The sequence below is a fragment of the Urocitellus parryii genome, chromosome 3 (genome assembly GCF_045843805.1).
Source record: "Urocitellus parryii isolate mUroPar1 chromosome 3, mUroPar1.hap1, whole genome shotgun sequence".
NCBI classification, from domain to species: Eukaryota; Metazoa; Chordata; class Mammalia; order Rodentia; family Sciuridae; genus Urocitellus; species Urocitellus parryii.
The window spans coordinates 113,254,387-113,267,195 of record NC_135533.1 but is presented as its reverse complement, the minus strand read 5'-3'; the positions used below and the strand labels follow the sequence as shown (position 1 = coordinate 113,267,195).

The window sequence follows — 12,809 nt, the reverse complement described above, 5'->3', positions numbered from 1 at the left end:
AAGCCACAGCACCAAACCAGCTCCAATCTCTTCAAATCTGATAAAACTTTTTCCTTCCAATGAAAACAGCTTAAAGAAGCATTTTTTCTTTATATTATCAAAGTAAAGGCACAAAAATCTATCTCCAAGAACTCATAATCCAAAATTAAAATTTGATTTAAGGAAATAAGAGTCACTATAAACTGAAAATATTAGTATCTAAAAAGCTTGAGGGGATACGGGCTGAGATGGTGGCTCAGTGGCAGAGCACTTGCCTAGCACATGCGAGGCCCTGGGTTTGATCCTCAGCACCACATAAAAAGAAATAAATAAAATAAAGGTATTGTGTCCAACTACAACTATTTAAAAAAGAAAAAAAAAAGGATGCTATCTTGCAGATTAATTTAAAACACAAACACACACAATTTTACTCAATTTGGAAGGGTTTAGGAAGCTGGAACCAAACAAATTTCTTACATGGTCCAAAAATAAGTGTCTAGGGACTTTAGACTGCAAAGGGGCTGTTACAACACTAGGGTTAGTCTAGTCACACCACAATCCTTAAGTCCTTCAGAATGTACTTTTTCGACACTGTCATATACATAAACAGGATGAAAATGTCTCAACCAAAAGGTAAATTTGGTCTTGATCAACACAGAGTAAAAAAATTCACAGAGACAACTAAATAACCATATCCAAAAGAAGTGATTGATGTACTGATAAATTGTGGCATGCTACTAGGCCTTCCTCTTGTTCTTATTTTAAGAATGATTTCAACCAGGCACGGTGGAGCACACCTGTAATCCCAGTTGTTCAGGAGACTGAGGCAGGAGGATCGTGAGTTCAAAGTCAGCCTGAGCAATGGCAAGGTGATTAGCAACTGTGAGATCCTGTCTCTAAAGAAAATACAAAATAGGACTGTGGATATGGCTCAGTAGTTGAGTGCCCCTGGGTTCAACCCCTGGTACCAAATAATAACAATTATTATTATTATTTCAGTAGAGACAAGAGACATGCTTATTAAATCTGAACATAACAAAAGGCTATGAGTAGTGTGGGTGACAATACCAAGACTCAGAAAGATTTCAACAAACTGATTCAACCAGCTGAAACAACAACAAAAAAAGCCTAACAAAAACAAATGTCAAGTTGCACATTTAAGTTCAAAACAATCAACTGTGCAAATAAACAGGGGTCCTGACTTGTCTTGACTGTGTTGTAACACAGTGAGACGTCAAGCACTACTGGGAAACCACTACTGGGACCCACAAAGCTGTGCTCATGTCTACATCACTCAGGACCAGAAGGCTACTTGCTACTCTTTTTCTGTTCCTGCGTTTCCCCCCATCTTCTGTCAGCTGTCACCTCTTAGGTTATCAGTTTATTTTGTCCCACTTCCAATTCACTGCTTCTAATCTACTGACAGCTCTAGGAAAACCAGACAAGTAAGCAGGAACTGTGTGCAAGTAACACAAGGCCCCGGGGAGTTTTATGAGGCCTGCTACTCATATCTTCAATTAACAGACAGCTTTTTCTTTTTTTCATCATTTCTAGCTCTACTACAGGTGGCTGCAACTGCAGGACACAGTTCCTCTATAGGTGATCTATTTCTATGGCACACACAAATCATGAAAGATAAGCTGTCCCAGTCAGATGTTGGTCAGACTGTGTCTGGAACACTGTTTTCAGTTCAAGGAAACAACTATGACACACACAGCCATGTGACCTGTTGGGGAGGAAGCCTAGAGGTCTCGTTATATTAGGCCAAATAAATGTGCTGGGATGTTTAACTTTATGACCTTTGAAACTGGAACAAAAAGTCTTGGCAGGTAGCGGGGTTGGCAGGACAGCCACCATCAGGAAGTCTGAAGGGGTACTACAAGCAGAACAGGGCAGATTCTATATCCAAACCCAAGTGGGGTGAAGTGTGAACAACAGTCAGACATCAAGGGAAAGCAGATTTTGGCTTAAAGACAAATGTTTTAAAATGCCCAATAGTAAAGCAGTTGCTTTTATAGGCAGCCAGCTACTTAACCTGAAAAGCTCTTCAGTTGAGGCTGGAACCTCATTTCCCTGGGATGGTGTAGAAAGAATCCCTGCACTGGTTAGACTCTATTCTTTTGGGGGACTGAACTGAGGGCACTTTACCATAATGCTACATCCCCAACCCTTTCCTAAATATTTTGAGACAAGACCTAGCTTAGTTGCTTAGGGCCTCTCCAAAATGCTGAGGATGGACTTGAACTTGCCATCCTCCTACCTCAGCCTCCTGAGAAGCTGGGATTTTATTCTTCACACTCTGCAAAAACAAGGCAGTAGAACAGAAATTTGTTTGCAACTGATTATCTATAATATACCACAACTCATATTTTGTTACAAAACTGGAATTAAAAAAAATGAACACTACCAAGAAATGAGTTTAGATAAACACATCAAAGTAAATCATGCCAATAATTTTCAGAAGAAAGACTTACCTCCTGAACAGAACATGGCAAAACCACACGGCTAAAATAACAAAAGAAAAAAATATGTATTACACTTTAATGGCTTTAAACACAGATCTCTAAGATTTAAAAAAATCTTTTACTTTAAATCCAATGATACAATAGATAGGACTCTTAAATCTGAAAATAAAATTATGTCATTTATCTAAGAGAGTCTTTGCAATTCCCACAACCCTAAATAAAGGTTTCTAAACTACAAGAAAAAAGCTACCTCCCCTGAATTCCAATGATCATTTGTACTAAGTGTCCTCATTGTTCCAGGACCCCAAAGATGCAGTTGCAGCAATTCTTATAAGTAAAATTAAACAAGAAAAAAAAAAACTCATCATTGAAAATTGCAGGGTACAGAATGTATTATCTGCCCTCATGAAATTTTTAGATGGTTTCATCGACCATCTATATGCTGTGCGTTTTGTTTTTATGACACTTCTCAAAGAATATGTATTTTGAATTTCATAAAAAATGTTTCCAGAAACTGTTTCTCTAGTACCCAATTGTTCAAGTGTCACCAGGTAAAAATAAGTAAGGGATCCTTTCAAATTAACACACACACCAAAAAAAAAAGAAGAGAAAAGAAAAAAAACTCTTTTATTAAGGAAACTATCTTAAACTTTATAATTACAATAATTTTTTCCAGGGTAGACTCAATAAGGTTGATAGATGTTTAATCCTGTCCAAGAATTTTCTATTGGACATACTAAAAGGATATCCTTATAACTCCATTTTACCTATAATACAGTATTAAAGAATTATTTTTAAAAATATTATGGTGTTATTATATGTCAGAATATTGCATTTTTTTCTAAGTTTTTACAGAGATGCCTTATTTCCATCCTTAACCATTTCTACCATAAAATCTGAAAACCAAAGTCCTCTTTGTAGATTGTCTCATAACACTGAGCTCCAAGACAGCAACTTCCTTTTCCCCTTACTTGGTTCTCCTTAGTCTTTTATTTAAAGTAAAAAAAAAAAAAAAAAAAAAAAAGCGGGGGGGGCAGGTAAACAACAACAACAAAAAACAACCTCACAGTCACCTCAATTGTCATTTTACAGAAAATTCCCAATGGTTTTACTCATTCCAGTTTCTCCTCAGCTGCAGTGTTTTTGTTTTTCTCCTCAAGTAAGTCAGTTTTTTGTTTACATTAGTGGCAATTTTTTTTTACCTAGACATTCTTAGTTGGCTTTATTTTGCACAATGTGAAGAGGGTATTACTGTAACCCAGGAATACTACATCTCGTTTTCATCTCAGCAGCACCTCCATCTCCTCTCCACAGTCCCCTCAAACATTTGCCCTGAATGTTCACATCACCTTAATCTCCAACATGAACTGTTATTTGCTCCCCTTGACTAAGGGTCACTTGTCACTCTTTCTTACTGATAAAGGTGACTTAAAACCGATGACAATCTCAAAGTTACAATGGTCACTGGTTTCAATTCTCATCAAGAATAAACTTGTTCTAAGTCCCTCCATAGTTAAAAATCCCTAATCATCTTAGCTGTCCCCTCAGGGTACACACTCACTGCTCACTGTCTCAGTAAACAGGGCATAACTTGGGGGAGAAAAAGTTAGAAAGACAGAGGTGGGACATTTTCAGGGCTTGGAACACTATGGTAAGAATTAAATGAATTACAGGCAAAAAGGAGTCCTGGAAGGTTGTTCCAAGAGGTAAATGATGTAACTACAGAAGACCCAGGAGGTCATCGAGAGGTGGTTAAAAGCACTGAGGGTCAGGAGAATGAGGAATACAAGTCTTCTGGGAGGGTCTTCAAGTGTTACTAATAAAGACCTGAACCAAGGGGACTGTAGAGACAAAGGGACAGAGAGGAAAGAAAAATATTCCCTGTAGTCTCACAAAACCAAAAAGAAATCATAGTTGAGTGATTTCAACAAATATGCACTAGCGTGAAGATCCCCATTTTGTTTAGTAGCACTTTCAAAGAAATTTCTTTCACAAAACGAAAGTGATTAAGACATTCAGAGTGATGAGTCAAGAAACTTCTTCAAGATTTGCTTAGTAAAAAGTAAATGGGAAAAGGAACTGACAGGTTTTGATTTTCCATTATTATTCTAAAAGCAAAATTCAATTTTCAGAGTAATTTGAAAATTTACAAACATCTCTGAAAATCCTTGTGAAATTTTTTCCATTACACTAATGGCAACTTCATCTACTGCGTTAGTAATAAATGGATGGGAACTCACCCACGCTCAAAGTAATTTCTGACTTTTAAATTTTTATCAAAAATAGAGTTTTCTAGGACAACAAATATTTGCCAAAGTATTTTAGTTTACCAATGTCTTTATATAGGAATGACTAATTCACTCTCCCGACCAAAAACAATTTCAGAAAGATGACTGGAGAGTAGAAAGAATCATTTTTTCATTCAACCATACGAGTACTTAGACTATGTTAGACCATATTCCATACTAGACACTGGGAATGCGTTTAAAAAAAAAAAAAACAGCCCTTAACTAAAGAAAAGTCTATAAAGAAAAAAAAAAAACACCCTGGGAAAGACACACAAGAGAAGTAAGAGAAGTAAACATCCAGAAGGGCAATGTACACCTTACGAAAAATAATCAGACTCGGGGCACACTTCAACTTTCGTTATTTCAGTGCATTTAAATTTTCATAGGGAAAGGAAACATTTGCAAAAAGACTAGTGTGCAAATTCTCAGCAGGAAATACTTTCCATGAGCTATGTACTACTTACAAAATTGTCAAAGGATCAACTGAAAACTTAAATTCACATTTTGGAGGGAGAAGGTAATTCCAACAGAAGAAAAAAAATGACTAGATATCTGACCTAAAAGCAGTTCTACAACTCTCTATGGGGCTTGAACTGAGACAATTCCTTCCTGAATTATATCCTCAATTTGTCTTAATATCTGCTACTACCTACATCATATATTAAAATAACAAATGCATGATACATTGTTATAAGAAACTTGGAAGTTTTATATAAACCCAAAGTTCAGTATTATAAATGAGCTTTAATTAGAAAACGTCACTCTACAACAAAAGACAAAAACATCTTTTCACAGAATCCTGTCACTGACAAAAGTTGTAGTTTTTCATCAATTCATGAAACAAGTGTTTGTTGAGCATCCACTATGTGCTAGGGATGGTTCAAGAATCAGGGGGTAGAAAAGTGGGGAAAATGGGCAAATTGGTGGACCTTACATGTATTAAGAATACACCTAGCGCTGTGGCTGTGGCTCAGTGGTAGAGTACCTACCTAGTAACTGTGAGGCACTGGGTCCGATCCTCAGCACCACATAAAAATAAATAAATAAAATAAAGATATTTTAAAAAGACAGAGAATACACCTAGGAAAATAGGAATTCATTTGAGCAAAGACCTAAAAATGTTGAGTAATTGAGCCAGCAGAAGCATATTTCAGGCAGAACAAAAACCAACAGGTCTTCAACAGAGCTCATAGTTAGATCAGTGACAGATCTTTTGAGGCTGGACTGGGCACAGACAGGAAAAGTAATCAATGGGACTACAGCAAGGAAAAAAAATCAGATAAGGCCTTGCAGGCTTTTGCACCTTTGACTTTTATTCTAAAGAGACAGTGTGTCTTTGGGCGGTTTTAAGCAGGGAAGTGACATGAGTGGCTTTTTAAAGATTAGACAATTAACGCTACAAGTAAGGTGTCTGGAGACAGTTAAATTACATCAAAAAAAATTTTTTTAAAGAATTTGGAATGAAAACGTGAATTTAGGAAGAAAACAAAGAATGGGCCACACTAAAAAATCCCAAGCTGCCCTAGAAAGGGAGGCTGAAGTCAGGAACCAGGTGTGACAGCTGAATACTGACAACCAGATTTTCTGCGATGTTAAAAGACCCCGACAGTTGGGGGAAAAAACTTTAAGTTTTCAACAAAATCTCTTGGCCCTGCTGCACCCGACAACCCCTCCATTTGACAGTGCATGGGTCTAACGCCCCACCTTAACCCGTGAAGCAGGTGGGTCCCCTAGAATCAACCCATCTAAAGACCTGAGGAGTGAGACTCCCGAGCAGGGAGGAAGCTCTCGGGCCAAGGCACCTAGCTGCCCGGCGGAGCACGGCCTATCGGGTCTCAGGGCTGCCGCAGAACTTCAGGGAGCCAAGCTCCCGAAGGTAGGGATGCCTTCACCTGGCAATCGCATCTCCCGCGGGTGACAAACAGACTCCACCCGGGGTGACAAATCACTGTCAGACCACCGCGTATTCCCCCACCCCCGGAAGCTGCGGCTCCGTCCCACCGGCGGGCCTGGGAACGGGCCCGGGCCCAGACGCAGACCGGGGGTGGGGAGGGCCGGGGAAGAGGCGGGTCCCAGCGGAAACTCCGGCCGCGCCTTCCCGAGCCACGCGCCGGGGCCCGCACGCCGCCGCCTGCGACCGGGGGAAAAAGGCGGCCGTGTTACCGCGGCAACGCCCGGAGGGCCTGGGGGGCGCGCCGCTGAAGGCCCAAGGGTGGGCCGGGGGCGCACGCCGGGGAGCGGGAGAGCGGCCGGGGAGCGGCCGGCCGGGAGATCACTACGTCTTAGGAAAATTTCGCCATTTCTCAGGCAATGAATCTTTCACAGTCATCGTCCCAAACCCTCCTTCGCGCCCACCGATCCACTCACAATTCCTTAATCAGCACCATCTTCCCGGAACCCCCTCACAGCTGCCGCCGCTACCGCCGCCTCTGCCGCCACCACCGCCGCTACCGCCTCTCAAGACGCATGCGCGGCCCCGCCTCCCTAGCCGCCGAGCCACTGCTGCGCCTGCGCGTCCACACCCTTCCGCCGCGACCCGTTGCGTCAGCGCGCCAGTAGGGGGTTAGCTCCGCCCAGTTGCACGCCCCAAGGGGCGCACGAGGCCGCCCCGGCATCTACGCAGAGCGCTGGAGAGCCAGTGCCTTCTATTGCGCCTGCGCGAGAGGAGGGCGCAAGCCTGCCTGCTTTCAGTGACTCCTCCCACCAGCGGCCGGCGCTCTAGGCAGTGTGCAGCCTACGCTTTCCGGTGAGTGTTTCAGTGGGTTCACTGGAAGGCATTTTGCGGCTGTTAGTGCTGTACTCTCCCTGCTCGGAGAGGAGCCCCTCTTAGCTGCCCCTCACTTCCTCAGTCCTCCCTGCAGATTTCTGACGGGCTCTGGAAGCCGGCCTTGCGGGGTCTGCACCCTCCCGGTTCTGCCGACCTGGAGTCCGCAGGAGGCTGTTCCGGATGCCCAGAAACTCCCTGTCCTCGCAGGTCCTTGCCCCGACTGCTAGTCCCCCACAGAGGTGAACTAAACCAGTTCTACCGGCCTCTCACAAGCATTAATTCACCATTCCCCTTGTATGTAATTGTGGAGTAAATAGCTCCTTACAGTACAAATGCTAGTGGATTTACAGAGGCAAACCAAAAGATTCCTGAACTCACGCAGTGGGTGAAACATTGCACCAGTTGATACAACACAGCCCTGGTCAAAGAGCATCCCCTAGAAAGTAAGGGTCCTTTATCTGGGGTCTGATAAAGGACCAGATGCGTTTTAGTGAGGCTCCCAGGAAATTTGTGAACCGCCAAAATTCATGCATCGTTTCATGTTTTTACACACTTTTCTAGGATCTATGGCTTCATTTGCTTTGTTTACTCAGCATTTTGTCTTCCCATTTTTCCCTCCTTCTTCCCTTCCAGGATGATCTTCATTGAAAGTATTTCCACAAAAACTAGGAATATTTCCAAGAATGCTTTAATTTTATGGAACATAAAAGCGTAGAACATAATATTGTGCCACTATGAGAAAGGCAAGGTTGGTCTTTAGAGTAGAGAGACCTGGCCTGAATCTTGGCTCTTCCAACTCAAGGTACATGTGTCTCTCAGATGCTCAGTTGATGGGTCTGAAAAAGAAGACAGATCTGTGTGCAACCGATTTGTTTAAAGGAATGAAGTACCTTTGTTACACATTACCTGATGTATAATAGATGTTCAGTGAATGGGAACCTTTTTAAAAGTTTCCAGAGAGTGGGTGCAATAATTTAAATTAAGATGTAAACCCTGAACAACAAGATGGCAGGATAGAGGGGGTCATGTTTCAAGCTGCTCTGTAGTGTGAAACCAAGAGAGCAGACAGTTTCTCCACAAGGTGAGCAAATGAAAAGGGGAGGGGCTCTACTGGAATTTAAAACTGGACATTCAAGGCAGACAGGGGTCACAGGAGGTTGGATATAATAAAATAAGGCAAAAATCCCTAGCAGCACAGCCACTGCCATGCCAAGCCAGAAGCACCACTCAGGGCAGAACCCTCTGTGAGCACAGCGCAGAGAGAAGGGAATTAAAGGAACCCACATTTTGGGAGGTCTCAGGTGTGTCTGGCCATGGACGATGTAACCAGGACCGTTATCGGTTTTTAATTGTTTAGGAACACCCACAGTGGTAAAATTTTGTAAGCAATGAGCTATAACATCTTTAGTTTTTTCTCCGGGATGAAGGGAGCCCATCAAAAATCCAGAAGAAGTATCAACTGTAACATGTAAATATTTTAATTTTTCAAATTCTGGCAAGTGTGTGACGTCTATCTGCCAAATATGGTTAGGTATCAGTCCTCTAGGATTGACTCCAAGATTAACTTGTGGCAAAAATGTCACACAATTTTGACATTGTTTTATTATATGTCTGGCTTGTTCTTTAGTTATTTTAAAATGTTTTTGTAAAGTATTAGCATTGACATGGAACCTTTTATGAAAATTTATAGCTTCTTCTATTGTGGAGAAAATATGTATGTCATGTGTAGATTTATCTGCTAGTTCATTACCCAAACTAAGGGCTCCAGGCAATCCTGTATGTGCTCTGATATGTCCTATAAAGAATGGATCCTTTCTATCCCAGATTAGACTTTGTATAGCAGAAAACAAAGAGAAAACAGTAGAGGAAGGAGAAATCCTACCAGCATCTTCAAGAGATACGATAGCATTAACTACATATTGACTATCAGAAAATAAATTAAATGTAGAATCTTTGAACATCATAAAAGCTTGCAATACTGCATTGAGCTCTACCTTTTGAGCTGATTGTTTGGGTACTAAAAATGTAAAAGTTTGATCAGGAGTAACTACTGCTGCTGTACCATTATTTGACCCATCAGTGAATATATTTGGAGCATTTATGATAGGGGTTTTTCTTGTCATTTTTGGAAAAACTACAGGATGCTTAGACCAAAAGGACAACAAAGGATTAGATGGCAAGTGATTATCAAATGCAACACTAGATTTACATATGATTATTGCCCAAGTATTTAATTCATTAGCTAACTCATCAATTTGATCCATAGTATATGGAGTAATAATTTTATTGGGAGAAATCCCAAACACTCCTTTTGCTGCTTTTATTCCTTTGAGTATTAATTGCCCTACAGCCTCAGGATATCTAGTAAGAATAGTATTAGGAGAATAAGATAAATGTATCCATAATAATGGACCTTCTTGCCAAAATACCCCTGTAGGAATATTTTTTGTCGGTAATACAATAAATAATAAAGGTAAACTTATGTCAATTCTATCCAAATGCATATTTTCCATATATGTTTCAATGATTTTTAATGCCTTTTTAGCTTCAGGCGTTAACATGCGGGGTGAATTTGGATCTGATGGACCTTTTAAAATATCAAATAAAGGTCCTAATTCTCCTGTTGGTATGCCTAGATAAGGCCTTATCCAATTTATATCTCCCAATAACTTTTGAAAGTCATTAAGTGATTTGAGTTGATCTACTCGTATTTGAATTTTTGGTGGACGGACCATGGTTGAGGATAATAGAACTCCTAAATAATTAATTGGAAGATTTAATTGTACTTTATCTATTGCTATCTCTAGATTATAATTTTTTAATAAGTTTGTAAGCGTGGCATAACATTCTAGCAATGTGTTTTTATCTTTATGTGCCATTAACATATCATCCATATAGTGAAATATCTGTAGTTCAGGGTTTTGATTTCTAAGTGGCTGGATTGCTTTATCAACATAAATTTGGCACAAAGTTGGGCTGTTAGCCATCCCTTGAGGGAGTACTTTCCATTCATATCTCTGATCAGGACCTTCATGATTCAGTGCAGGGATAGTAAATGCAAAATGTGGACTATCCTCGGGGTGAATTGGAATTGAGAAGAAACAATCTTTAATATCTATAGCTAGAATATGCCACGTTTTTGGTAAAGCAGACAGTTGGGGAATCCCTGATTGAGCAGGTCCCATAATAACCATCTCATTATTAATGGCTCTTAAATCTTGTAATAATCTCCATTTACCAGATTTCTTTTTAATAACAAAAATGGGAGTATTATGGGGAGATACGGAAGGTTGTATATGTCCTTCCGCTAATTGCTGTTTGACCAGATCATGGGCTACTTGTATCTTTTCTTTAGTTAGGGGCCACTGAGGAACCCACACTGGTCTTTCTGATTTCCAAGTAATTTTGATTGTCTCAGTGGCCCTTTTTGAAAACCCAATCCATGTTTATTTATCTCTTGATCTACTTGAATTGGTGCTGTTATATCTTGTTCTTGATCTCTTAATCTCTTTTCTTTTCTAAAGCCTTGTTTTGCCCTAGTAGTGGGCGCGTTAGGATTGACGTTATTTGTTAATGTCAATCCTAATTGATCTAGGATGTCTCGTCCCCATAAATTTATGGGGAGATGGTCCAATACATAGGGCTGTATAGTTCCTTCACATCCTTCAGGATCCCTCCAATCTAATACTATTGCACTTCTATGGGGATTAGTTGCCACTCCTAGGCTTCTAAGCGTTTGGGTCGCTTGCTGTAATGGCCAATGCTTAGGCCATTCCTGGCGAGATATGATGCTGAGGTTAGCGCCTGTGTCCAGCAGTCCATTAAAATCATGCCCTTGAATATTTAATTTTAGCATAGGGCGAGAATCTAAATTTAAATATAGCATAGCCCAATCTACACCTGTGGAGCCTAATCCCTTGGAATCTCTTTCTACATTACAACTGGAAAATTTATCATGTAGGCTTGGTATTATTAATAACTGTGCTATTCTATCTCCTGATGAAATTACTGATATACCTCTTGGAGAATTAGCTATGATTTTTATTTCACCCTCATAATCGGGATCAATTACCCCAGGACTTATCATAAGTCCTTTAAGTGTAGAAGAACTGCGTCCTAATAATAAGCCTACTGTTCCCTGGGGAAGAGGTCCTTTTACTCCTGTGGGAATGATTTGAACTCCCATCTCTGGAGTTAATACTGCTCTGGCAGAGGCACAGATGTCCAACCCTGTGTTCCCTCTAGTCTGTCTGATGAGGGATCTGATGGATAATGCGTCCTGGGCACCACCTTGATGGTGCTGTTGGGTTCCTCCATTGCCCCGTATATTTGTGGTTTTGGGCCCCGGGGCATTGGGCCCTCCAATTCGTTTTTTGACAACGGGGCCTGATGCCTTTCTCCACGATATCGTGGGTAGACACTTGGTCTTTGTCCATTTTTTGATAACGGAATACCCTCTATGGTGGTTTGAGAATGGCATTCATTAGCCCAATGTTTCCCTCTATGGCATCGTGGGCAAATACCCGGGATTCTACTCTTTTGATATTTAGTTTTGTTAAACCCTCCTCTTATGGGGCAATTTCTTTTAAAATGCCCTTCTTGATTGCAATTATAGCATGTTTTTGGCTTGGTACTTAAAGCCTGTTTTACTTCAGCTGCTATGATTTGTCCTTGTTCATTAATGTCTCTACATAATTTAATATATGTGTTTAAATCTTCCTGTTTCTATGGTCTAATGACCTCTTTGCAGCAACGATTTGCTTGATCGTAAGCCAGCTGTTTTATAAATGGCATTGCCTGTTCTGTATTTTCAAATGTCTCAGAGGCTGCTTCAATAAGTCTAGCTACAAAGTCAGCGTAGGGCTCATTAACTCCTTGTATTATCTTAGATAGTTGACCTTGAAAATCCCCTTGTCTCTTTAAAGTTTTCCATGCCTTAATTGCATTTATAGCGACCTGAGCGTATACGCCAGGATCATATTTGAGCTGTTGCATTTGTTCTTGAAACTCCTCTTTTCCCAGTAACATTTTCAGGCCTCGTTCAGGGTAACCTGCTTCTGCATTTTGCCTAGCTGTCTCCTTGCAAAATTCCTCATTGGCAATTTTCCATAATAAATACTGTCCTCTATTTAGCACAGAATTACATACGTTAGCCCAATCTGCTGGTGTTAAGTTCCAGCCGGTAATAGATTCGACCATACTGACTGTGAAGGGAGCGGCCGGGCCGTAGGCTGCTATAGCTTCCTTTAATTGCTTTATTATTTTGAAATCTAAGGCACGGTAAACTCATTCTTTTTCTTCTCCCTGCTC

At 40.7% G+C, this 12,809-nt stretch overlaps 1 protein-coding gene and 1 long non-coding RNA gene across 2 annotated transcripts in view; one reads left to right on the top strand and one right to left on the bottom strand.

The window, feature by feature from the left end:
* The window catches only part of Pitpnb (phosphatidylinositol transfer protein beta), a 63,294-nt gene extending 56,109 nt beyond the window's left edge, over positions 1 to 7,185 (bottom strand). Inside the window, exons 1-2 of the mRNA XM_026412196.2 lie at positions 7,100 to 7,185; positions 2,454 to 2,484 (exon numbers count right to left, since the gene is read on the bottom strand). Coding sequence (XP_026267981.1) covers positions 2,454 to 2,484; positions 7,100 to 7,119 — 51 coding nt within the window. The 5' untranslated portion in view covers positions 7,120 to 7,185. The remainder of the gene's footprint in view (positions 1 to 2,453; positions 2,485 to 7,099) is intronic.
* Positions 7,186 to 7,441: 256 nt separating this feature from the next.
* LOC113199290 (uncharacterized) lies at positions 7,442 to 8,328 on the top strand. Its single transcript, XR_003302947.2, has 2 exons — positions 7,442 to 7,478; positions 8,133 to 8,328. It is a non-coding gene; the product is annotated as an uncharacterized LOC113199290 (long non-coding RNA).
* Positions 8,329 to 12,809: the final 4,481 nt, after the last annotated feature.